The sequence below is a fragment of the Camelus ferus genome, chromosome 5 (genome assembly GCF_009834535.1).
Source record: "Camelus ferus isolate YT-003-E chromosome 5, BCGSAC_Cfer_1.0, whole genome shotgun sequence".
Classification (NCBI taxonomy): Eukaryota; Metazoa; Chordata; class Mammalia; order Artiodactyla; family Camelidae; genus Camelus; species Camelus ferus.
The window spans coordinates 45,058,848-45,086,416 of NC_045700.1; the positions used below are offsets into that span (position 1 = coordinate 45,058,848).

The 27,569-nt window shown below is 36.4% G+C and overlaps 1 protein-coding gene across 2 annotated transcripts in view; it reads right to left on the reverse strand.

The window, feature by feature from the left end:
- TLK1 (tousled like kinase 1) overlaps positions 1–16,746 on the reverse strand; it is a 127,415-nt gene extending 110,669 nt beyond the window's left edge. The window contains exon 1 of one of the 2 annotated variants that reach the window (XM_032479672.1): positions 16,449–16,746. In XM_032479672.1, the coding sequence (XP_032335563.1) occupies positions 16,449–16,587 (139 nt within the window). In that variant the 5' untranslated portion in view covers positions 16,588–16,746. The remainder of the gene's footprint in view (positions 1–16,448) is intronic. The other variant, XM_032479671.1, reaches the window with a different exon arrangement.
- Positions 16,747–27,569: the final 10,823 nt, after the last annotated feature.

Genomic DNA, 27,569 nt, shown 5'->3' on the forward strand with positions numbered 1-27,569 from the left:
ACTCCATTATGAGGTGTAACTCATTAGAAAACAGTCTGTTTAGACTCAAGAAGCTGTATTTGAATGGTAGGATTGTGTGCCACGTATGTTAGTTTAGAATTTTATATCTGCTGATTCCAGAACTAGTTACTGAGAGGGGACATTTTAACAAGCCTTTCTCTGAATAAGAGTAAATAAACAAAAGTAATGATAACAATTTTAAAAAGAAACAAACTTGATACAACTGATATACGTATTACACATCTAACAACTATAGCTGACAAAAAATTTTTTATCCTTTATACAAGGAATATTTAACCAAGACAGACCATATGTTGGATCATAAAGCAAGTCTCAAATTTTAAAGAACTGAAATCTTACAGATTTAGTGCTAATCACAGTCGCGCTAAGTTAGAAATCAGTAACAAAAAGCCATTTAGAAAAACATTATGTTTAAAAATTAATAATCCATAGCTCAAAGAGAAACCATGGAAATTATAAAATGTTTTGAGGTAAATGAAATGCACACACACACACCAACACACATAGATACCTGTTCATACACATACATACAAAAACCTGGGGGAGTAAATTAAACACTTTAAAATGATTAATTGTATGTTAAGTGAATTTCACCTCAATTTTTTAAAAAAGCAAAAGAGTCTGAGGAAGGAAGCCAGTCATGCTTAAGGAACTTTATAACCTCAAATATATGTATAGTGAAGAGGAGGCACTGAAAATCCAAGAATTAAATAAGCATCTGTCACAAAAATCTAGAAAAAGGAACACCAAATTAAATCCAAAGAAAGTTAAAAAAAAAAAAAAGGAAACAATAAAATGAGAACAAATACCAATCGAATAGAAAACAAACATAAAATAGAATGAACAAAGCTAAAAGGTGCTTCCATGAAAAGACTTATAAACTGGTAAGATGGGGTCAAGAAAAGAGACAAGAAATGACTATCTGGAATGAAAAAGAGGACATTACTACAGATCCTAGGCATATAAAGATCACAATATCTTATTATGCAGACATATTTGAAATTTTAGATAAAATGGAGGAACTCCTAGAAAGCACAATTTACCAAAACTGATATGAAAATTAAAACTCGAGTATTATGACATTATAGCAATCAAAGCCATTACTTAAAACGTCTTCATAATGAAAATTTCAGTTTTAGAAAGCTTCTTCAGTGAATTCTGCCCAATACAGACTCTACCAAAAAAAAAATAATAATAAAGATGCTGTAACATCCTTCTTACACGAACTCTTTGAGATAAAGATAAAAAGAGAAAAAATACTTCCCAACTCATTTTTATGAAGTGTCACCTTGGTAAAAAACCTAACCAGGGCATTATGAGAAAGTTAAGTTATAGCCCTATTTCATGAACAACATCGGTATAAAAGTATTAAACAAAAGATAAGCAAAGTAATTTGGATAAAAAGAGTAATAGCTCACAATTAAGTTGGGTTTAGTCCAGGAATACAAGGTTGGTTTAAAACTTAAAGAGCAATAAAATAATTTACCATATTAAGAAAATCTGGAAAAAAGTTAACTGATTGTCCAAATGCAGAAAAAGCACTTGATAAGTCAAATCCATTCATAGTGTAAACAAACAAAAAAATTAGTAACTAGTCACAGAAAGGAATTTCCTTCACCTGAGAAATGATAGATCAAAAATACCTATTGTACTAAATTGTGAAAAACTGAAAACTTCTCCCCCCCACTTCTAAAACTAGTAACAACGCAAGGATTCCCACTATAACCAATCTATTCAATGCTGTACTAGAGGTCATAGTCAAATCTCTCTGACCTCTCCTTCTGCCCCATCTCTTACCTCTCCTTCTGCCCCCATCTCTCTTTTGCTTCCTTCTTCTGCCCCTTCTGCTTTTTAAGGACTTGTGATTTTATTGGGCCCATCCAAATAATCCAAAATAATCACACTATTTTAAGGTCTGTTGATTAGTAACTTTAATTACATCTTCAAAATCCCTTCAGACCACTACCTAGATTACTATTCAACTAAATGTTAAACAGGTGACAGAAATCTTGGCAGAATATCTTCAGAATTCTGTCTACCAAAAACCAAGAAAGTTTGTTTTACTGGATATCAACGTAATTATAAAACAATAGTAATTAAGAAAATAAAACAAACATGATACAGAATATAGAGCCGAGAAACAGACCTATTTCTGGGTACAGACACGATTTACAGACACTTGATTTACCAAAAAACGGTAGCACCACAGAACAGTGAGAAAAAAATAATTCTTTTCAGTAAATAGTGCTAGGACATCAGGATAGTCACACGGAAATGAAATCTATTCCTACCTTGCACCACACACAAAAAATCAATTTCAGAAGGATTGTATGAATCCTAAATACGAAAAGAGTAATAATAACAGTATTTCTGACAGATAGTATGGGAGAGTGGGACTTCAGGAATAGTGGACGATCTCTACAGTGAAACAACTAATTTAGTGAAAAAAATTGTTTAAACGACCAACCATTTAATACCTCTGGAAATTGTACTATGGGCATACAGCAAATGGAGAAGCATTTATTCAAGAAAATATACTAAACAGAGGTGAGAAGAGCAAGTTTCTGTGACATATGAGCCACAAGTCACTCCCAATTACACCCCATTACTCAAGGTGACAAAAGTTCAACACCAGACAGGTGCTACAGCAGCCCCACACTCCAGTCTAGGACTACTTCACCCCAGGAGAGAAAAGCCACTGGCATCTCTTACCTACTCCAACCTCTAGCTCCATGTTGCAGAAATTCTATGCCAGGCAGGCATGGATGAGAAGATTGGGGGAATCCCTCCACCCAGCCAGCCCCCACTTATAAGGCAGAAAAGCTATACTCCAGGTAGAGTAGGCCAAGAATACTAGATCCCAATTGCTCACTCATAAAGCAGAGGTTCTTTACCAAGAAGGCCAGCTGAAAGTAGGATTCACTCTCCTTGCGCAGTGCTCTAGTCCTGGAGGGGGGGTGTCACCTCAAGAGAAGTGATCTCCTTGCCTTTGACCCCCAACTCCACTGGAGTAAGGCAGAAGTTCTTCCCAGGGTAAAAGGTAGGTCGTTAAGAACAGAAAACTGTTCTTCATCTAAAGGAAAGACTTTTACTTCAAACAGACTGTGGGATACTTCATTTCTAAGGGCAATGTCCAAAACTACGGCAATCTTGGAGATGACAACTATAATGAAGCTGATAGTTTCATGAGAGTAGTAGCAACAAGGAAAGCTACAAACCACCTACAACGTTTACAGAGAGAACTAGGTAAGAAAAAGGCAGTAAGAACCCTCAAAGTAAGCACAAGTCTCAAAGGCTAGCAACACGTAGCTTCTGCAAAGACCTAACTTAATGCAATCAGAGCAATTTATGCCCTGGGATGTTGGTGAAAACAATAGATCAACCAGCTAGCAATTAGTGGAGGCTGACAGTTGGGTGTGATACCAATAGAGGCAGACCAGCCAAAAGCTTAATAAGGTGATCAAGCAAAGAGGCAAAGAGAGCAAAGCCAAAACCACAGTCATCTCCAGTGGTCAGGGAGACTGCACATGACTTTTGAGAGCGCCCAGATGTTGGATTCAGCAGACAAAGAGTTCAAAGCAGCTATTATAAATATGTTCAAAGAACTAAAGGAAACCATGTTTAAAGAATTAAAGAAAGGTATTATGACAGTGTGTCTTCAGAGAATATCAATGAAAAGATAGATATTATACAAAATAATCAAATGAGAAACAATGAGTGCCAGTAAAGGGAGTATAATAGTGTATTTCTTCTCCTTTCTTCTCTTAATTGATTTAGAAAACAACTGCACATACAACGTGTGTAATTGTACTGTTGGACCTATCACATACAGAAACATACTTGACAATAACAACACAATGAAGGCAGGTGGAGACAAACTTTATTGGAGTAAGGAAACAACATCAGACAGTAAACCAAATCTATAGGGAGAAATAAAGAAAACCAGAAATAATAAAAAAAGGTTAGTACAAAAACTATAAATGTGTTTTCCTTTCTTATTTCTTTAAAAAGACTTTAAGTTATATAAAGTAATAATTATAACAATGTAGTCTGGGGTAACATGTATCAACATGTATAACCAAAAAATTGAAGGGCAGCATTATATAGGAGTAAAGTTTTTACATATCACTGGAATCAAGTTAGCATAAACCTGAAGTACAGTCTGATAAGATGTGTAACGTAAACCTTAAAACAATCACTAAGAAAATAACAAAAAAAAGTTTAAAAAGCATGAAAGGAATGAAAACATTACACTAGAAAATACACTATGCAAAAGAAAATGGTAAAGGAGGTACCAAAGGATAAATAGATATGAGACACATAGAAAACAAAAAGCAAAACAGCAGGCATAAATCCAACCATATCAATAATGTTAAATGTGCATGGGTTAAGCATACAATCAAAAGGCAGAGACTGTAGGAATTGCTTTTTTTTTTTTTATTTCCACTTAAATGCTGTCTACAGAAGACATACTTCAGATCCAAAAACACAAACAGGATAAAAATGAATGGATGGAAAAAGACACCATACAAATAGCAACTATAAAAGAACTAAAGTGGATATACTGATATCAGATAGCTTCTAAAATGTTTTCAGAGGTGAAGAGGAACATTTTATAACAATTAAAGGATCACTCCAACAGTAAGATAAAAAAATTATAAATATATGCACCTTAGAGCCTCAAAATGCAAAAAACAAAACTAACAGAATCAAAGGGAGAAAAAGACAATCTGACACTAGCTGGAAGTTTTCAATACTCCACTTCCAATAACAAATAGAAGTAGGCAGAGGATTAACAAGGAAACATGAAACAAACAATAAAACTAGACCTAACAGACATCTGGAGGATACTCCATCCAATAATCAAATGAATACACGTTCTTCTAAAGCACACACAGAACACTCTCCAGGACAGGCCATATACTAGGTCATAAAATAAGCATCAACAAATTTAAAGGGATTGAAAGCACACAAAGTATGTTCTGTGACTACAATGGAATTAAATTAGAAATTAATTACTGAAAGAAATTTGGGGAATTCACAAATACGTGAATATTAACATACTGCTAAATCACCAATAGGTCAAAAGAAGAAATCATAAGGAAAACTAGAGAATATTTGAGATGAATAAAAACAAAAATACAACATATCAAAACTTACAGGATAAACTAATTGAATGCTTAGAGGGAAATTTACAGTTGCAAATGCCTACATTAAAAGAGAGAATATACAGGAAAAGATTTTTATGAACTTGAGATACTTCCTAAATATCATAAAGAAAGGGGGGCAACAGGCCACAGAACGGGGGGAGGGAAATGTTTACACTGAAAAACAGAGTATTTATCCAAAATACAAAAAAAAAATTTCATTTTTTTTTGAAAAGACAACACAAAGGAAAACTGATCAAAAGTTTTGAACAGGCGCTTCACAATAGGTAACCAAAAGTCAATAAAAAAAAAAAGGAAATCTCTTAACTCATGGAAATAAAAATTAAAACCACAAATACCATCTCATACCCATTAGAAAATCAAAAATAATATTAACAATTCCAATTGTTGGTGAGGAAGTAGAGCAATGAAAACTCTCATACACTGTTTACAGGAATGTAAACTGTTAAAACCACTTTGGAAAACTGGCAGTATCTACTAAAGGCAAACAAACACACAGCCTATAACCTGGTAAATTTATGATTAGGTATATTTCAACAGAAGTTAATAGTACATGAAGAGATACGTATAAACATGTTCATACAGCACTACCAGTAATAGTCAAGAAGCAGAAACAACCCAAATATCTATCAACAGATTGTATTAATAAACTGTGGTATATACAAAGTAATGTTAAAGAATAATGAATATAAACTCCAGTTACAGGAATTAACATGGACAAACTCAAAACCATTACATGGAGCAAAAGTAGCTAGAAACGAAATTTATATGATGTGAGTCCATTTATATAAAGGTCAAAAATTGCGATAACTAAATCAGAACAGTGACTGCTTAGGGAAGGGAGAAGGTAATGAGTGATGAGTGCATGAAGAGGGCTCTGAAATGCTGGCAATGTTCTTTTTCTTGACTGAGTGGTAATTACACCATGGTTTACAGTAATTCACTGAGCATTAATTTATGCATTATGCTTCAATAATGAAAAGTAAAGCACAATATAATATTAAAAAATAAAATCAACAGAATCACAATAAAATTAAGTACTTGAATTTAGAGGTTAATAACTGATGAAGACTAATCTTTTGATATAAATATGAAGTTCAGTCTCACTAGCAATCAAGACATACCAACTGAAACAAGATAATACCATTTAATAGTTAAACTGGAGGAAAACTGTCTAATTCCCTTCTCCAGGCAGCACTCTATTCGTCCCACGTGATAAAAATACAATTTCCTCCCGTTCCACTTTAATTTTTTAAAGAACTTTCCTGTACAGATGAAGGAATGAAGCCTAAAAGTTACTTTTCAATGACTCATTATATGAGCTTGTTTTTTGTTCCTGCCTTTCTTCTCAAAAGAAAAAAATCACCAGTGCATGAACACATACACAAACAATAACTACAGCAGCAAGTAACTTGCCCAAAATCACACAGCTCAGAAGTGACCAAAAAAAGATCCAAATCCGGGTCTACTTACAGTAAACCCACAATCCTAACCTCTATGGCTACACTGCCTATAAACCCACTAGTAAACACACATTTTTAAGCACCTAGTCCACATAGAGCATTCTCCTTGGTACAAATAAGAGCACACAAAAACACAATGCAGGCCTCTTTTATGATTTTCAATGCAGTGCTGTAAAGTGTAATTCTGCATATCAAAAATAAAGCATAAACACTGCTAATCTAAATCTCGTTCTTGATGCTTGCTTAAATGTTATAAGCATGTCTCATGGTTTGGTCAATTCTCAAGCCAAAGAAAATTTCAAGAACTAAAATGCTGAAAGTAGCAACTTAGAGTATCATTTGATATTTGCCTCTGTCACACATAAACTCCACCAAAAGTCTTCAATAAGCCAGGGAGACAATCTATGTCTTATGTGCTTTGACTGTAAGGATCTTTATACCCAGATAGTACTTGTTCCCTATTTTTGCTTTAAACAAAGAAGAAAAAATTTAAATTCTAAAGCATCTTTGTATCTAAATATAATAGTAATAGTTAACACACACTGACTGGTTAATGTACTACAAATTTCTCATTTAATTCTCACAACCTAATGAAGGAGCTACTATTACTTATTCCATCCTACAATGAAGAAAATCTATAGATGAGGTATTGAGAGGTTAAGGAACTTACTACGTTAAGCGGCAAAACATAAACTAGAAGCCGGGTCTAACAAATATGTGCTTGTAACTACTACATAATAATGCTTCTAATACGCAGTATCAATACCCAAAAACTAAGTATAATGCTGTCAACTAGGTCAGAGAAGTAGGAGACATTGGGAGGGAAGAGGAGCAAGAGGCCAAGAGTTTGCAGGGCACTGCCATTTATTAGCCTTTGGTTTTGCTGTTGTTTAAAACTATAAAATTTTAAAACAGTGAGAGTTGAGAAATGTTCAGAGAAAATATAATAAAGTATTTGATAAGTTGAATTAGCAACATGGTCAGTGTCAGAATTGCAAACCCCTGGTTAAGTACAAGGCACTGTGTTAATAATATTTAAACCCAGTAATTCCAGGGATGAGATGAACCCTACCTGGTTCAAAAATACATGCCCTTTTCCGGCATTGCTGGTATATGAGCTCAAATATATAAATCAAATAATAATTTGGCAATAGTTATTAAAAGGCCCTTAACAGGTTTATACTTTTTGCTCTGATAATTCCATCACTGGGAATCACTGGGGAGGTGGGGGGCTTTTACTCAGAGACACTGATTATACCATTATCTATTAAAGCCAAAAAGTAAAATTAAAATTGTAAATAAAATGAAAAGATATCATCTAAATAACTAAATATAATAGTTAAGAGACAGAGTTTTCACCATGATCCTTTTTTCAGGAAAACTACAACTCACCTAATCTTTGTGATCTTAAAGGGACTGTCAATTATGGCTTTCTGTGGATTCCCCAAATCACCCTAACCACAGCCATAGTAGCTGCCTTGCCAAACTTCATCTGCCAGGTCCCAATGATTGGTTAAGGAATTGACAATCAGAATACATTAGCATCAACCCAGAACTGACATGTGGACATCAGGAAAGAGTTTTCTTTCAACTGTGGTTGCTAACCCAAAAGGTATGTGTCTGGGGTTCCTGAAGCAAGAGGTTAGAAGAACTCAGAAACAGAGTCCAAGAGGCTCAATGACATTATTTGAGATCTTGGAGCTAAGCTGCTTCCAAAGCCATTCCATTCTCCTCCATACATACAATTCCCAGTTATGTGAACCAGTACATTCCTTTTTTAACTTACCAAAGCTTGTGTTAAGTTTTTACCACAGGTAAGCAAAAAAATCATGACTAACACACTACCAAAAGAAGAAAGGTTAACTAAGCATATTATAGCACGTTCAATTTCCTAGTAGTTAAAATTCAACGGAATGATGTTGACGGAATAGTGTAACTGTTAAGAATATGCACTCAGGAGCCTAGTCTGAATTCTGACTCTGCTACATATTCTCTGTGCCCTTGGGTAAGTTGGTTAACCTCTCTGTGTCTCAATTTTCTCATCTGTAAAATAGGAATACACTAGCACTTATTTCACATGATTGTTAGAAATAAATGAGTTACTGTGTACAAAGTGCCTAGAACAAGTCCTACCATTAATAAGTATGTGCATTTTTTAAATAAAAAAAAACATAGTTAACTAAACCATATAATTATACTGATGTTTTTTTAAAATCTGTGCACAGAGAAAGGAAAAAATCTGTTCTTTAAAAAGGAAGCAAAGAAAATAAATGAAAATAAAAATAAAAAGCAAACATACACTACTTTCACACACACATACAAAAAAAAAACATTCCTCAGGTCTCATTAAAGACAGGATGGATCTGACTGGCTTCACCTAAATTCCCCTGATCTTCTCCAGTGGCACCATATTCACCATCACATAGGAAGCACATACATAGTGTCAAATGTGGAATGATGAAATCCAATGTATCAATTTAATCCTAGAAGAATGTCATTTCTCCAACTAAACTAGTTCCCAAGGAAAGGCAAAAGTTTATGAGTACAACCAACTCTTAATAATCCATATAAATGAAGAACAAATATTATAAGTCATCCCCTCTCCTCAAAAAAAACCACTCCTAGTTGGCTTTGTAATGCATCTTTGTAAAATACAAACATTTTCACTTAAATATAGGCATAACTTGTCTTTTTCAAATTCACAAAATTTGAAAAAACCTAATAATGAAGCCATTATTGGGAAGATTTAAGTTTCACAACCTACCACCTGTTTCAGCTCTGCATATCTTTTTACATCATGCTTTGAATTCCTATTAACCCATCAAATTCTCTTATCTCTCATTAGATTTACTAAATAATACATGTTACCAAAGGATTTGTTTTGTATGCGATAAGGTAATTAAAACTAAGTGTTTTAAAAAATACTTCTTATAAGATGAGCCAGACTGAGCGTCAAGCCTCCTTTCCTGCCGTACTGAATACTAGTAAGACTCAAACATCTGCCACTAAAGCATCTCAGATTTGTTCAGAGCCTCATGCACCAGGTTAAAAGCCTCCACAGTAAGTGGACTGCTTACTCCCGTAGGGACAGTGGAAAATTCTTCATTCAAATTCTAACATTTATTTGTTATGGCTATGGTGAGCTTATGAGGCCAATAGGTTAGGATAAATAGTAATCCAATTTAGATTATTAATCATGAGAGTAAGATTTTTTCATTAATGTACCTCTAACATTTTCCATGAAATATAAGATTTGCAGAGCTGGTACAGTTTTTTTAGTTGGTTTTGGGTTTGTCATTTAAAAAAAAAAAAATCTTATCTTCACACACATATAAAACTATTGCAAAAAAATTAACAAAAGTTTAGCAGTAATCTGAATGAGCCTAAAAGACTGATTAGTAAATTAAAAATTGTTAAGGAAAAACTAAGAAACTACCCAAAATCACATTTCCATATCTTAGGCAATATATCCTAGTGGTTAAAATGCACTTGGTTCAAATTTCAGCCATTTATTACTTTGTGTTGCAATGAGCAAGTTTCTTTATTTCTCTGTGCTTTGGCTTCCTCATCTGTAAACTGAGAATAAGTGTATATACTTCAGCTATGAGAATTAAATGAGCACGTACAAACAATATGTTTTGCCCTTTATTTTTACTGTTATCCATTATCACTCTCTGAAATATAAATTGCCTATGAATTACTAAAATAAGTATCTTCCTGGGTCTGAAATACGTGCATACTAAGTGTATAATCACTCTTTAAAAAAAAACTTTAACAGTGCTTCAACAAAACTTTCTGTTGGGTGCCAACTCTACAGAAGCATCCCACTATGCACTGAGAATATGGAAATGAACAAAACACAGTCTGAATTTAAGACCTTTCTGTCTAGTAGGCAACATAAATAAAACTATAATAAAAGGTAGTGTGATGGAGGTGCTATATCGTAGACGATCCTATAGGCCACTAAGGAACAGAAGAACCAAACTCAGGGAAGCAAATACCCCAGAAATAATTTCTAAGGAACAATCACCTAGTTACTTCACTTCAGAGCACCACATTGCTATTTATACATATATATATTCATAAGTGTTTTAGAATGCAGATCATTAAAAAGACAGGATCACCCAGCACACTACTTACATGTTCATAAACTTAAAAATCTTTTAATAATAAAGACAACTATGTTCTCTTCACAAGCCACAACATAACTTTAAAAAGGTCACATTGCTTCTTCAAGAAGCATTTCTTTCACCAATAAATAAAAGCTACAAACTTTCCTCCAGTAAATTATATTAGGGCTAATGGCAAAAGAACAGTATTTTTGAGCTGATAGAGACCTCTGAGGGCTTCAAATCTAACCCCCTCATTAATGTTACAGATGAAAAAGAGCAACAAAGTATAATGGAAAAAGTACTAAGTTCAGAGTCAGAAAACTGAATCTTGGTTCCAACCCTCATACAGTAAAAGCCCGGGCAAATTAAGTTTCCTCATCTGTAAAATGAGTGGTTTAGACTCAACTGCTTTCAAGATCCCTTTCAGCTCTGTAATTCTCAGTTTATGAAAGTGAAGCAGAGAGAGAAGCTACTTACCCAAGGTCACCCAGCTAGTTAATGGCAAAGTAGGGACTACACCTGGATTCCAATTACAATCAATGTACTTTCTCTTCTGTATCTTACTGCTTCTTCTACTTCATAAAACCATTCCTCAAAATTGTTCTAAGACTTTTGGAAATTATTAATAAGCATGAAGGATTTTATGACACTAAAGGATTTATTCTGATCCCTGTTCTATAGAAAAAAACCAAATGCAACAAATACAAGAAGTCTCAAGCTGTGTGTCATTTACTACACTTAAGTTGATCTTAACAAAGTCATAGGAGTTTATCCTCAACTTCTCAGCACCTAAAATCTAACCTTTTAATCCAACTCACAGAAGAGGTTATGTTCCATATGAAATTAAAATATGAATTGCTATAGGCAATCATAAACATTATATGCATAATTCTCTGAATAAGATGAGAATTAAAATTCTTCATTTTATATCCTGGTTATATTTAATATGCATTTTTAAATTCAAGAGAGATCAATTTAAACACTTCTTCATGTATCCTCTTCAGACTCTCTAGCTTTAAGACCATTAAAAGAGACTAACCATATTACTTCTGAAATCACATAAACAATTACAAATAAAAGGCTATACAGACTGCTGATAGTTCCTCTTTTAAAAATTGAAAATCAGCCCCCAACAGTATTTTAAAATTCTGTGCCCAAATATATTACAACTCTCCTAAACTGCATTATAAGCAGCATCTGATTCCCCAAAATGTCTTCAAAGCTTATTATATTTCACAGGGAACTTAGCAAGATTTCAGGAAAACTTACAGTATTGATTCCAGAAAATACAGGAAAATCCTCAGAGACAAAACACAATAAAAATGAAAAATAGTAATAAAGCCAACAATAGCTTCATACTACTGTCTTAAGAGAATATTTTAAAACATTCATGGATATATAAGCGCAGTTTAACTATATTTTATGATTTTCAAAGAATCACAGAATGTTTGCATTTTTTTAATTGGATGGGTCCATTAAGTCACTTAATCCAATAGCACACAAAATAAGAATCTACAGAATTTATCTCTGCCTCCTCCAAAAACATCCCTGTAGTCTGCTTTAAATTCTCATAGCCACATACTTCAAGAGGCAGTTCGTTCCATTGCTGGCCGAGTTTAATTGTTATACAGTTCTTACATTCCTGTCAAAAATTATACTGAATTCATTCTATGCCTTCCTAATTTTCACCTGCTGGTCTACCTTCTAAAATAGCAAAAATGAATCTATTCTCTTTCCTATTTATGTTTCTGAAATACTTGAAAACAGCTGAACTTTTCCCCACCTCTTTCTTTAAATGTACGGTCCACAGATTTCTTGCGGGTCCTGAAGACACTTCTGGAATAAAATGTGCCTCTACACTGCAAGTTATCTTTAAAAAACTTGCCACTTGTCGAATTTTGGTGTAATACCAAAGAATAAAGTCTGTAAAGGCTATTAAAATACTTCTTTACTAACTACATATCCATGTGAAGTTGGATTCTCTTCACACATCTCAATCAAAATATATCACAACAGACTGAAAGAAGCAAAATCCAGCTTTCTTTTACTAAGTCAGAAATTTAAGTGATTTGAAAAAATATAGAACAATGCCACCAGTCTCACTAAAATTTTTGTTTTAGAATATGTATTCTTCATTTAAAAATTTGTTAACATGTAATCAAGATTGTTATTTTTAGGTAAATATTTCTCAAGTTATTTTACTTCAAATGTAGTAAATATCAACAGACATAACCCACATAAACAAAATCTCTTTACGTCCTCAGTAATTTTTAAGGGAGTAAAGAGTTCCTGAGACCAAAAAGGCTAAAAAAAAAAAAAGCATACCTATTTCTCAGGGGCAGATTCCTAGACCTCTAACTACCTGGGATTTCACTCCTGTCTCTCTCCTCTTGTATGTAAATATGCCTCTATAAAGGAAGCACTTACCACATATTTACGTATTCATGAGCTGGAATCCTTAAACATACCACCCTGTCTAGCTCCAGCAGGTGACTTCAAGAAATTAAAGGGTCATCTGGAACACTTAACTTTTAACATCTCCCTAGTTATTACTCAATCGTCTGGAGTCAAATACTTTAATTCTTCTGTCCAAACAATGCCATCTAATAAATATGGAAACAGCAACAGTTTATACTGTGATGACATCTTTTTGACCAAACTACTTTTGCTATTTAAATAAAAGTAAAGCAAATTATTCATATCTGACAAGATAGAACAGAAAAGACAAGTCTTTTGTATAATCATTTATTTGATTCTTAGCAATAGCCCATTCAAAAGTACCCATAGAAAAAAAACCATCTGCTCATCTAGCCAGTACACACCAGGTTCCTAGGCCTCAACAAACAAGACTGACTGTTACTTGAAAATTTAGTCAATTTCTCACCTTCCTACATCCTTATTCACAGGATTACTAGAAGATAAAATGGGATAGAGAATTTAGCCACAGGTTTAAAAGATTTAACGTAAAATCTGGAGCTACACTGCTGAGCACCTCTCAGAGAATTTTAAGATTGATAAAGGAAAAGCTTTGGGACTCCAAGGGGAAAAAGTAGTCTACACTATAGCATATAAATTTCTAAATTCTAATAAATTTCTGAATCTAATGATTTAGGCTTATGGATACTTATGGCATATCTTTAAAAATAGCCCATTTTCAAAGTTAAGTTTGCTTAAAAGGAGTTCATCACACATATAACCTATATATACACACGTATGTATCCTTCTTAAGTTTAAAATTTTCTATTACATATTACATTAATTTAATAGCTCAATTTTTAAGAAACAAAGTTTGTTCTCTCTTTGGCACATACATTCAAGTTCCATTCATTAATAGTAATAGTTCTTACTAGCAGTCACCAGAAATCAAAACTCTCAACTTAATTTATACAACATCAATTTATACAACACATTAACATGTACACCTAGAACAGATGCTAAGCACTTGTTAAAATAAAAACTAGGATCCCACTCAATAGAAAACATTTCTATCTTAATAAGTGAGGCTTCATATATGCAATTCCTGTTAGCATTAGTGAAATCTGAGACTACAGCTTCAAGATGAATCTATAACCTCAGAGAGGATTAACAGTTTTAATTTACTCGCTGGTTGGTCAAAAAAACACATACCACTGTGACCATACAGGTACTTGATGTGAAGTGTAACTTTCACGAAAGCATGTCCTGTTATTTCTTTAAGAGACTCACTATTTAGGTTACATAAAAATCTATTTGTAATCCAAATTGATGAAAAAATTGATTATTTGGAAGTTCAAGCTAAATTATTCCAACCCCTCAAAATTTTCAAACATCACGAAAAGTGCAGAATAGTGTTAAGTTTTTTAACTAGGGTTGAAGATACCTCAGAAATGCACAATCTAGATTTTGCAGCCCCAAAATTACTAATACTGATAACAGATGTTACAGATGAACAATTTAACACTAATCCTCAGTATCTAGTACAGCGCCTGGCTTACAGAAAATGACTCAATAAATATTTGAGAAATGAATTTTAAAAAGGTATAGCCTTAAAGTCTCAAAACCATCATTTACTGTCACTCATTACACTACCATTCATAACACTATCATTAAGCACTTTAATGAAAGTATTGACAAAAGTTAAAGCACGCTAAAAGCACCAACTGCTCTGTTTAAAAAATAGATTTTAAAACATTCATTTACAAATTTTCAGGTGTAGAAAGAAAAGTCATCAGGTGTATCAAACGAGTTACTTAAACTTTTATATGCTTATAAAATAAACTTTTATCTACTAATAATCATAACTCAGGGGTGAGATGGAAAGGGAAAACGTCTGTCAACGTATTTAGCATGCTTAATGGGTGCCATAAATCAAATCTTTCCATGATTTTTCTAGAGCAAATTCATGCCAATCTTTGAGCCTATTGTCACTTTCACACATGCTCACAGGAACAAAATGACAAAGAATGCTATGCTTCAACCACTGGATTCAGGGCACAAAACACTTAACAAATGTCAAGACTCTAAGTTGTACATACTGACAGATATTTTCAAAATAAATTCATCCGACCAACTCCTACATAAATGAAAGCTCCTGATATCTTTAAAGGATTCACTAAACTACTGGACTTCCATACGTTATTTTGAAAATGTGGCTACAATCTCCCTGCGTGACACAACCGGGAGTGAACAACCCATTTACCAACTGCTAACGAATACCGTTAAACGTTTTCCAGACAAAAGAGCGGTAAATGCGATTCCATGCACTTAATTCTTCCCCCATAAACGCGTGTTCTCACAAATTTCATTTTATGTCGTATACTTAAAGTTAAATACAGCAAGTTGAAATTTTAGTCAAAAGCACCCCGGTGTCTTACTAGCTGTGTAATTGCTACATCTGGTGGCAGCACACTTGCATGCAAGAAGCCAGAAAACTTAGAAAACAATTGTAACCGATCTGGTGCGTGTTCGCAGTAACCTTTACGCACATATTTCCCACAAAACCCAGGACCGTGTCAGAGAAAAACAGTAGCCTACTAGCTGTAGAGAGAATGCACAAACACGCAGGAGGCGATGGCGAAGGAGAGAAAGTTGCAACCATCTGGTGGGGTGGTTTTAAAAGCCTGCCCACGAATCAGTCTGTCGTTTAAATTGTTCGAGGGGGCCAAGTAGGGGATCAAAGTCGGCTTTGGTAATTTCAGCGACTCTTCCCAAAGGGCATAGACCCTGCAAGCGAGGGGCATCCTCCAGGTCCCGGGCAGCAAAGCTCGCAGAGCGGGGACCGCCTCTAGGGGAGGAGTGCGCGAGGGAAGGGGAGGGGGCTCGAGGATGAATGCTTCACCGAGAGGGAAAACCCACCAGAGACCGGAGGCCAGGAGGTTAAGAGTACTGAGTGTACTAGCAAATGGAGCAGAAAGGGGCTCGCGTCCGGGGGGAGGCTTCCCACCCCAACAGAACCGGCTCTTAGGATCCTCGGGCGAGTCTCTGCGCCTCACCCCGTCCCCTCCAGCACGTACTCCCTCGTCCGTCTCCTCCACCACCCGCGAACCACCACCCACAACCGGAGCACTACCTCCTGGGAGCCCGGCGGCCTCGCGTCCACCTCGCCCCCATCCCCCACCCCGGGGTCGGGGGAAGGAAACCCGGGGGCGCGGGGCTGCGGCGCGGCAGGGGAGGCCCGCGAGCGGGCGCGGGCGGACTGCGCTTACCTTCCCTAGGCCTCCCGGATGGCGGCGTGTGATTCAGCAGGGACCTGGCCGCCGCCGCCGAGCCTGGGGTTGGAGACGTGGAGAGCTGGGACCAAGATGGCGGCCCCTCCAAACTTCCACTGCTACTTTGGACACTCATCAAGCTACTTTCTGGGAACCCGACTCCCCCCCTGCGACGGCAGCGGCGGCAACGGCAGCGGCAGCGGCACCGGCACCCGCCTCCGTCATGGCGGGGGCCGCGCTGAGGGCGAGCGAGAGAGTGAGGGCAGGGAGGGGAGAGTCAAGGGGATGGGGGAGGAAACCCAGAAGGGGGGAGGTGGGGAGGGAAGAGGTGAGGGGAGGAGAGGGGACGGGGAGGAGGGAAAGGGGGAGAAGCGAGGGAGCCGGCGGGCGCGCCGGGGAAGAGGCGGAGGAAAGGAGTGCAGCGGCGGAGGCGTCGAGGGGGCGCCCGCCGCCGAAGGGGTCGGAGCGCGGGCGGAGAGCGGGCTGCGCCGGCCGAGGAGACTTCCGCGGGCGGAACCTGCCGGCACCTCTGCAGTGCGTCGGCCCCCGGCGTCGCCCGGGTGGCGGCGGCGGCGGCGGCGGCGGGCGGTGGGTGGCGGCTGAGGCGGCGGGGTAACCTCTGCATCAGTTACAGACGGCGGCGGCGTCACGCACCGCCTGTGCAAACACTATCGCGAGGCTCCTGCGCCTCCGGTAGCGGCGGCGGCGGCGGCGGCCGCGGGAGCAGGCTTGGGGGAGGGACCTGCCAGGGGTTGGGGGCGGGGGGGGAGGGAACGAGCGTGAGAGGGCGGAGACGCGGGCGCCCGGCGCTCCTGGCGCACCCACGGATCGCGACGCGGCGCGGGAGCCCTGGGCCAGCGGACTGGCGTGCGCGGGGGCGGCTTCCCCGCGCCGGCCGGAGGGAGGCGCCCCCCGCACGCGCCCCCGCCGCGCTACACCGGCTCCCGCGCCCGCTCCGCTACCACCTGACTCCCCCTGTCTCCCGCGGAAGCGCGCCTGGCTTCCGACCCACACCCAGCCTGGGGAGAAATGCTTCTGCTCTAACTGGGCTGTCGTTTCTCAGGAGTTCTGTGTGATCATTTCGCAAAATGGAACTGAAAAGTTGAGAGTTGCTGCTTTCTTGCCTCTCCGTACTGTGAAAAAAAAACACAAAAACCTATGTGCGTCTCCCAGTTTGCAGAATGGGAGTGATTACCGAAAAAAAAGAGCTAAGAAAATAAGTTGGGGGTGGGGGGCGTGGAAATAAAACTTATGTTTTCCAAAAAGGGAGACTCTACCGGTGTTGTGCACTCTATGTGGGGTCTAGCAGTTCTTTGTTTAAAAACTGTAGGTGTAAAATAAAAATAGAAAATTTTGATCACCGAATTGACATATTAAAGGAAACTAGCCAGGGTTCATCTTGTAGAAGAGGGTATGGTTTCTAGAAAGTTCCACTGCTGGTGAGTCCTGACTACAAAATCCTGAAGCAAATTACAGCATTCGCTAAAATTTATAGATACAGTGTAACTTTCCACACCCACACAAGTACAGACACATCAGGGGTTGGGCATCTTGTATGTAAAAGAACAGCCTAATAGTTCGGGAAAAATACAAGGTTATTGCTCTCTTTTAAAAAAACAAATTGAATAGAACACTAAAAAGATTATGATACAGAGCAACTATACAGGCATGAGGAAATGGCATGATTACCAGAGGGACAAAAATGTCATTTCTATTTTTTATGTTTATGACTTTGCATTTCTCAGAGTAATGTTTTGTTCTGATAAACTATCATACTGGAATAGAACCTCGGTTGTCAGTAATCTCCAGAAGTAATTTTAGTTTCTTATGGTTCAGATTCTTCAGTGAGTTATTAGTCATGTTCTGCCTTTAAAATGAAGAGGTACATCTCACAAATTAAACAACTTTAATGAGGTATAATTAACATACAATAAACTGCACATATTTAAAGTGTAAAATTAGGTAAGTTTTGATGTGTATACAATCCTGAAACCATCTTTACAATCAAGATAGTGAATATATCCGTTAGCCTTCAAAATTTCCTCTACCCCTTTGTAGTTCCTGTCCCACTCCACCCCCATCCCCAAGTAACCACAGATCTGCTCTCTGTCACTTAGAGTAGTTGGCATTTTCCAGAACTTTAGACAAATGGAATCATAGTTTGTACTATTCTGTCTGGCTTCTTTTACTCAGGATAATTATTTTAAGATTCATTTACATTGTTGCATTTATCAACAGTTCATTTCTTTTTATTGCTGAGTATTCCGTTGTATGAATATACCACACTTTGTTTATCCATTCACCTGTTAAGGACATTTGCATTATTTCCACTTTTTGGCTGTTATAAATAATGCTAGTAGGAATGTGTACAAGTCTGTGGATGTATGCTTTCCTTTCACTCGGATGCGTACCTAGGACCTTACCATTAGATTTTGATACCAAAGCACGTGCACCCTAAGGCAAAACAAGAGTTCCTATGTGATAGGTAACTGTGCTCTTTCTGTATTTTAAGCGTAAGCTTACTCAGCTGATTGTAGTGAAAAGAGCACAGGACAGGAAGACCTGGGTACTAGTCTCAGCGGGTAACAATCCTTCTTGATTCAATTTCCTCATCTATGAACAAGAGGTTAGAGTCATTAGATGATCTCTAAAGTTCCCACTAATTCCAGGACTTTATACACAGCTCAGCTCCTCTCAAGAGTAGTAAACAAAACCCAACCAAAGAGATTTGATAGTAGGTTATCTTCCTCTCAACCCTCTCCAGAGCCTCACATTACCTTTACACCAACCCCAGTTACATTTTACGTGGACTGACTCCTATTTTAAATGGTAGCTAGAGGATCACAGCAGATAAATAATCCAATTACTTTAGATTTATTTTTGTTATGAGTGCTACCTAGGAAAGACAAATGATACGTTTCTGCTTTCTTGTAACTTATGATAAAGGTAGTCAACGCTGACTTGCTTATTAAAAAGAGGCTACTGCCAGCAACAGGAAGCTAATTAAATAAACTGGCTTAGTCTGAAAATGGAATGTCATGCCATCACTTAAAATCATATCTTCAAAGCATACTAAAAAAGAGTAAGATTTTCGTGTATATTGTAAGTGAAAAAGTGGGTATGACCCCGATTTGTTTGTAAGTATTCTGAACAAATGCCTGCAAGGATGCACCCCAAGAAGTGCATGGCTAGCCTTGGGTTGTGAGATTGTGTAATTATTCCTTTCTCCTTTCTGCTTTTCCAAATTTTGTACAATGAATGAATCATATATTTCTTAAGTAATTTAAGCATAAAAGGGGTCTGGACACAAATTGTGCAAATACATAATTTTATTAAATTATTATGATAAATGAAAACTTCTAAATGGTAGGTAGAGGCTCCCCCACACCTTGCACATTGGCTCATACATAGGCATTCAAATCATGCTTGATAGAGAGATAGATGGGGTGGCTAGAGCGATAGCTCACACAATAGAAAAAAATACAGAAAAGTCAGGAGTCTGGATTCAGACAGAAAGGAATACATGCCATCCTGGGGAAGAAGAAATCTCAAGAAAAGCAAGAAAAGATCATTGTAAGGGGGTCTGGTCTTTGGAGAAATACTCCCAGTGGGGAAAGGCAACATGAAAACACAGGCATAAACTGAGTGAGTGCCTTATGGGCCTCCATTTCACCACCTTAGTTAAAAGCCTAGGGAAGTCAGAGACCTTGTCTGTCATGTTTACAGTTATGGTTCCAACATCTGGCACCTGCCCAGCATACAACTGGTGCTGATACATATTTGTTGAACCAATCAATTAACCACATAGCTGGTTAGTAAGCACTTGAGCCCCCTGAGCTAACCTGATGGTAAACAACTGGGTTGGCTACACTAGCAGAAAAAGAAAAGGCCAAATACTCCCCACCTCCTCACAGTTACACTTCATTGGCCAATGTTTGTGATATGGCAAAGTTTACCAATGTTGTTAGGGTTGCCAGATGAAATATAAATGTTGCATGGGCCATACTTACAGTAAAAAAATTTTTGTTGTTTACATAAAATTCAAATTTAACTGAGCACCCTCTATTTTTTATTTGCTAATTCTGGCAACCCTAGCCCTTTTGAAGGAAGCAAGAAAATAGTTAATGAAGTATGACCTAGTAAAGTTGAAGATACCATGACTTGGCAATTCCTCTCCAAAGAATATATCCTAGAGGAATTCTTGCTCATGTGCACCGGGAGAAAGGACAAGAATGTCCATAGCACAAAAACCTGGAAACCACCCACATGTCCATTAACAAAAGAATGGATAGAGTTATCTACATTAATACAGTAGGATACTATACAACAATTAAAATGTTCACAGGCATCGTGCTGATTTAAAAGAACAAACTAAAGAAGGATGAAGTCAGTTTGATTCATTTATAAAGCATTCAAAAACATTCACAACTAAATAACATAGTGTTCAGGAATATATATGTGGCAAAACTGGAAAGAATAAAGAAAAGGGATTGAGAAGCCAAAATCAGAGTAGTTCTTCCATCAGGGAGAAGGGGGATGTGATCATGGGGGACCCACAGGGGCTTCAAAAGCATCCATAAATGTACTACTGTTAAGATGGGTGGGAGTGTGGAGGTATTTGTCTTATTCTTTTCCTTTAAACTGACACATGTATATTATATCTGCTCTCATGTGTATGAAATATTACATTACAAATGTTTAGGAAATGAGGAGTGCTGGACCTTCTTATCAGCCTGTCCCCTTTTGCCCCCAGATTTGATTTTCTTCTTTTGTCTAAATGTATGCACACATAACCACAACTCTCAAGATACCTGCCCTACCATCACAACACATCCCCCTAGTAGTCTTTTTGATAGATGCCTAGACAAATGATTCCATTGTATTGGATTATGAAGAATTCTCATTTCACTGAGTTTGTTCTACCAGCCGTGCACAATTCACAAAGCCACCATCTGAAGATTTTGGTTTCTAAATCCCTGCAGAGATAGTTCCAGGGTTTCGTGCATGAGAGGATCTCTATAGCAGTGGAAGTGGTTTCCTTCAGGTTTGTCAACTCAGCTAGGGGGATGGAGGAGCCTTAGTCTATATGTAACAAAAACTGGAATTACTAGATTCTCAAAAATGATTCATTTTGCCTGAGGTTAAAAAATTACAATCAACTTCAGAATAATATTACCTCCCCCAGAGTGCACTAGAAGCTGTCCTCCAAGGACGTGAATATTATGAAATGTTTACAAAAACAAAGTACAACAAGCAAACGGTGCTCATAACAGATTTTAAATCAACAATGTACCTCTTAACAAAGCAGTCTATTTAGAAAACTGATTAAGAAAACATATAAAACCAATTATAATCTAGTGTTCCACTTCACTCATCTTAAATTTTACTGATTAAACTAAATATAAATTCATCACATTATAGGGAAGAACAAAGATTCCCAAAACCTTACTTATGCTGGACTTTGTTTCTGCAATACAAATTTTTTTGTCGGCAAAGAAATTGATGTTCCTTTTCATAGTAATATCAAATATTCTTGACTTTTTGACAATATCTTTCCAACTGTACAGTTTAAGAACGTTGAAAATCACTTAATGCTTTCCTAGCAAATAAAAAATGCTAAATCTTTCTTAGTTATATACATGACAAAAATAGTGTGGGATGTATATAACCTCATACATATTTAGAAACTTTGAAACAATACAAAAATGTCAAATATTGAGGAGAATTTCTTTTCCTTCCCCCTCACCCAAAGTAAAAAATCTACCATGAAGAAAGAGGGGTTTTCTGAGATGCAAATAATATTCTGTTCCTTAATCCAGGTGCTGGTTAGAAGTGAGTGCCTAATTTGTGAAAATTCATCAAACTGCACACTTATATAAAAAGTTAGAAAACAATTTTTAGAAAAAATAACCTGGTCTTTGTGATTCTGAGTACTTACACACATACATACACTTAAGGGAAAATTTGTTTAATGAGAAAATGAAAAGAAGTATTTTTCTTAAGGGAAATGTTAATGTGAGGGGAAAATGAATGGTTTCTTAAGAAGTGAAGAAAACAGTATCTTAAAATTAATAAACACAATGAAATTTCTAAAACTGCACCAGAAGAAAGTCCTGAAGTAAAATATTTATCTACTTAATTATTGCTAACCTTGAGTACTTAATGAAGTTGTTTGGAAATGTTTTATAACCTGTAAATTCATTGATTTCAAAAACAGTTATGGACTGATAATCTTTTGTTCCAGGAGTTACCTATTGAGCACTGATCCTGGGTAAAGCAATTTGCCAGGTGCTGTGAGGGTGCAGGTGTGAGTCACACATGGCGCTTAGAGGAGATGATCAAAGAATAGTCCGGCAAATGACTACCATCCAAAGTAGAAAATGATCCATTTTCTAGAAAAATGGGAGAATTTGGAGGCAGGAGAGATCACATTTGAGGCTTCCTAAATGAGGAGCAATTTGAGCTGGGCTTTGAAGTGCATCAAAGTGATCTAAATTATTATTTTCTTTTTAAGATTCAAAACTGAGCCATCAGAGTTGGGATGTATTCCACACACCAACTTAAGATTCTATTATATTTTTTATTATATCTTCAGAGAGTTTTGAGCATCTAGTTCAATCTTTGCTTTTTTCCCCTTTTCCCCCTTGTTTAAGGGCCCCAACACACTTTCCAATCCCTCCTAGGACTGCATCTTTCAGTTTACCGTTGGCTTCTCCTTGCTATGTGGGTTGGAATGGATTGGGAGAAGACAGGGACACTAGCATCAAAAAGTAATTTTCCTCAGTGAAACTAAGTCACCTCCTATGCAACACGTAGAAAAGGAACCTAATTAAGTCAAATAAAGCATTGACTTTGTTGGTAATCAACAGCAACAAAAAAAATCAGGAACATTCTCTCATGAATGTGACACAATTTGATGAATCATACAATCATGAATCATTGAATCATAAAAAGAACTCATGATTTGGAAGATCAGGGTTGGAAAGAGTTGGTGGAGATGTCCAGAACAGACTTTAGCTACAGGTACAAGTTAATATAAACACCAATAATGAGAGATGAATTGATGTTAAGTCTGAAATGCTAAAAGAACTATAGCAACAATATAATTATATTGAGATTTTATTTATAATGATGGGGTTTCTTTTGGAAAGCAACTTAGCAATATGTGCCGAGTCCTTTAAGAAATGTATTCCTTTTGACACATCAATTTCATTCTGGGAATCTGTCCTAATAAAATAATCCTAAATTAGAAAAAAAAATGCTTTTTCTCCTTTTGCACAAAAATAATTCTATTCAACATTATTTATGATAATTAAAAATTGAAAATAACCTAAATGTACAGGAATGAAGATGGTAATAACTTAACATCTTATCCAATATGATAAGGTCATTAAAATCATTGTGAAGATTTTTGTATAACCAAAATCAACTGATTTGCTTGTAAAAGCATTTCAGTGAATAAAGCAGCATAGAAAAATCATATATACAATATAATCTCAATCATATAAAATGTATAAATTAAAAAGATTAAAAGGAAATATACTAAAATATTGAGTGGTTATTGCTATGGTAAAATGATGGCAAATTTTTGTTGCTGGCCTTTGTACTTTTTGGTATTGTCCAAATATTTTATAGGAATAGCAACTACCTTATGAGAAAAAAACTGTATTTTTTCAAGTGACTGGGTTTACTACCCCAGATTAGATTAATGAAGACAAACAAAAGGAGGGATTACCAGGGGATAGCGAAAGAAAAAAATGTTTGGTGCCTTCTTTTCCATAGAGTTTCCAGAAGTTATTGTTTGGCTTTTTAATAGGTACAATTAAACGAACGTAGATTTTTAAAGTATTTGCGGAAAGCTCTCAGAAACCCACCAGCAGAATCAGAGGAATGTCCATCTTCAACAATCACAGGAGCAAGTAAGAGCAAACAAAACCATGTCTGCAAAGCAAATGGCAAAACTGAAAAGAAACAGCATGCATATATGAAGACAAAAGCACAGAAACATGGCAGTAGGGAGACTAAACATGATCAGTTTAGTTATAAATTTAGATTCTCTATTAATAGAAAAATCCTGTCAGACTGTTAAAAATTAAAACCCAATACTTTGCTGCTTATAAAAAATACATCTAAATAAAATAACACAAAAAGACTAGAAAGAAAAGGATGAGTAAAATGTAGTAAGCAAGCTTGCAGTAAATTACAGATAGCATTATTAAGTTAAAAGAGAATTCAAGGGAAGAAATCTTAAAAGTTATTTTCATTTAATATAAACATTAGATTCTAAAAAAAGATAAGTGGCAATAGACACAAACAATTCACACAGTGGAAAATATGATTAGTTAATTAAGGGAACATGATGGCATCACTGCCTCTCTGGTATTTGCTTTTCCTTTCCACCCTGGGCACATGGGAAAACGATTCTTCCCAGATTCCCTTCAGTGAGGTGGGGCCATGTTACTGGATATAGACAACAGAACATGATCCGAAATTGCGTGTGTCTCAACCAGGGCAAGAATTTAAGAGTCAGGGTGCCACCATCTCACTCTCTTCTCTTTTTTCAGGGATTATAGAGACCACATACTAATGTGAAGTCACAAGATGGAAGTGACCTGGATGTCCCAGTCACTGCAGGGAAACCAGCTGCCTTATAAATTGGCCCACTGGTATCGGACTTATAAGGAAAAATAAACCTATGTTATTTTAAGCCTCTGAAGTTTGGTGCTTTATTTGCTACTGCAGCATAGTCTGTCCTGTCTTAATACAACAGAGAAATGGCAAACTGCCCAAATAATCAAGAAATTCAGATTAAACAATGAAGTTCCACTTTCCATGAGTTAAACTGAAGAGAGAAAAAAACCTTTAAAATGTTAATACCCAGTGCAGTGGGGGAAAGATTAATTTTTTCAATAAATTAGAGTGTGTCAAACAGATATCCACATAGAAAAATAAGCATCTTGACCCCGACTTTATACCAAATACAAAAATATATTGCAGATGGATTTCAGATCTAAATATGAAAATAAAAAATAAAGCACTTAAAAGAAAACATAGGGAAATACCTTCATGACTTACAGGTAGACAAAAATTTCTTAAACAAAATACAAAATGTGCTAACCATAAGGAAAGAATTTGACAGATTTAACAATATTAAGATTAAGAACTTCTCATCGCTGAAGACTATTTAAGATACTGAAAGCAGAGTGGGAAGATATTTAGAAACATATACCTGATAAAGGACTCATATTCACAACATATAAAACAGCAACAATAACCTCCTACACATCAGTTAGAAAAAGACTAACAATACAGTAGAAAAGTGGACAAAAACTTGAACAGTTGCTTCACAAAAGAGAATATCCAAATGACAAAAAACATATGAAAAGATGCTAAACATCTTTAGTTAACAAGGAAATGCCAAATGAGATACCACTTGCCAGAAGACTAAAATGAATAAGACAAAATGTCAGCCAACATTTGGAGCCCCAGGAACTCCCATACACTGGTGGGAGTGAAAAGTGGTACCCTTGGAAAACAGGGCAGCTGAAAAAATATATGTCTTATGATCCATCAATTCCATTCCTAATTATATTCCCAACAGAAATGCATACATGTATCCATCAAAGAACATGTACAAGACTTTATAAAGCAGCACTATTCATCACAGCCCCAAACCAGAAACTACCCAAATGCCTACCAGAATAAATACATTGTGGAACATTCACACAATGGAATACCATACAGAAACAAAAGTTAACAAATCACAGCTACACACAGTGACAAGATGAGTTGTACAAACAATGATGAACAAAAGAAGGTAGACATGAAAGATTACATACTATATGATTCCATTTATATAAAGTTCAAAAACAGGAAAAACCATCCTATAGTGTTAAAAATCAAGACAGACATGGAAGTAACCTAAATGTCCATCGACAGATGATTGGATAAAGACGGTATGATATATATATATAATGGAATACTACTCAGCCACAAAAAGGAATAAAATAATCCCATTTCCAACAACATGGATGGACCTGGAGATTGTCATACCAAGTGAAGTAAGTCAGAAAGAGAAAGAAAAATACCATATGATATTACTTATATGTGGAATCTAAAAAAATGAGACAAATGAACTTATTTACAAAACAGAAACACTCACAGACATAGAAAATAAACTTATGGTTACCAAAGGGGAAAGGAGGAGGGTAGAGGGACAAATTGGGACTTTGGGATTTCTAGATACTAACTACTATATATAAAATAGATAGACAGCAAGGTCCTACTGTATAGCACAGGGAACTATATTCAATACCTCTTGATAGCCTATAATGAAAAAGAATATAAAAAGGAATATATATATATATATATAACTGAATCACTATGCTGTACATGAGAAATTGACACAACACTGTACACCAACTACACTTCAATTAAAAAAATAAAAGAATCAAGACAGTGGTTACCTTTGGGGGTGTATGAGGGAGACTTCTGAGATGCTGATAATGTTCTATTTCTTGATTTAGGTTCAGATTATATAGTGTGTTCACTTTGAAAATTCATCAAGCTGTACACTTAGATTTGTATACTTTGGTGCATGTATATTTTACTTCAATAAAATGTTTAACATATGAAATAAAATATGTACATGCCACAAATACATAATACCAAATTTGGTAAGTATACGGTTAAATTTGCATTCTCATACATTGTCAGTATCAAGGAGAAACTGGTACAACCATTTTGAAAAGTAATTTGGATGTGTATGTGCAACATATGTTAACTATATAACACATGTGTATTCCCATTTCTGAGACTCTTTCCTAAGGAAAAATCCAAAATATGGGGGGAACTATAGACAAAAATGTTTATCACAGAGCTAAAGTCAACTATAACTATGGCATATCCTCCTGGTATATTTTTATTTAGTTACAGTTTTGACAACTTTGAAAACTTTAGTGCCACATGACACAAGCTTTTGGTATGATGTAAGGTGAAAAAGGAAAAAGGAAATTACATACACCCAATTATTATAATAAAATAAAGATATGTTAGAATAAAATGACTAGAAAGGAAAACACATGATATATATACTACATCCCTGCCTAGTCTCATCCA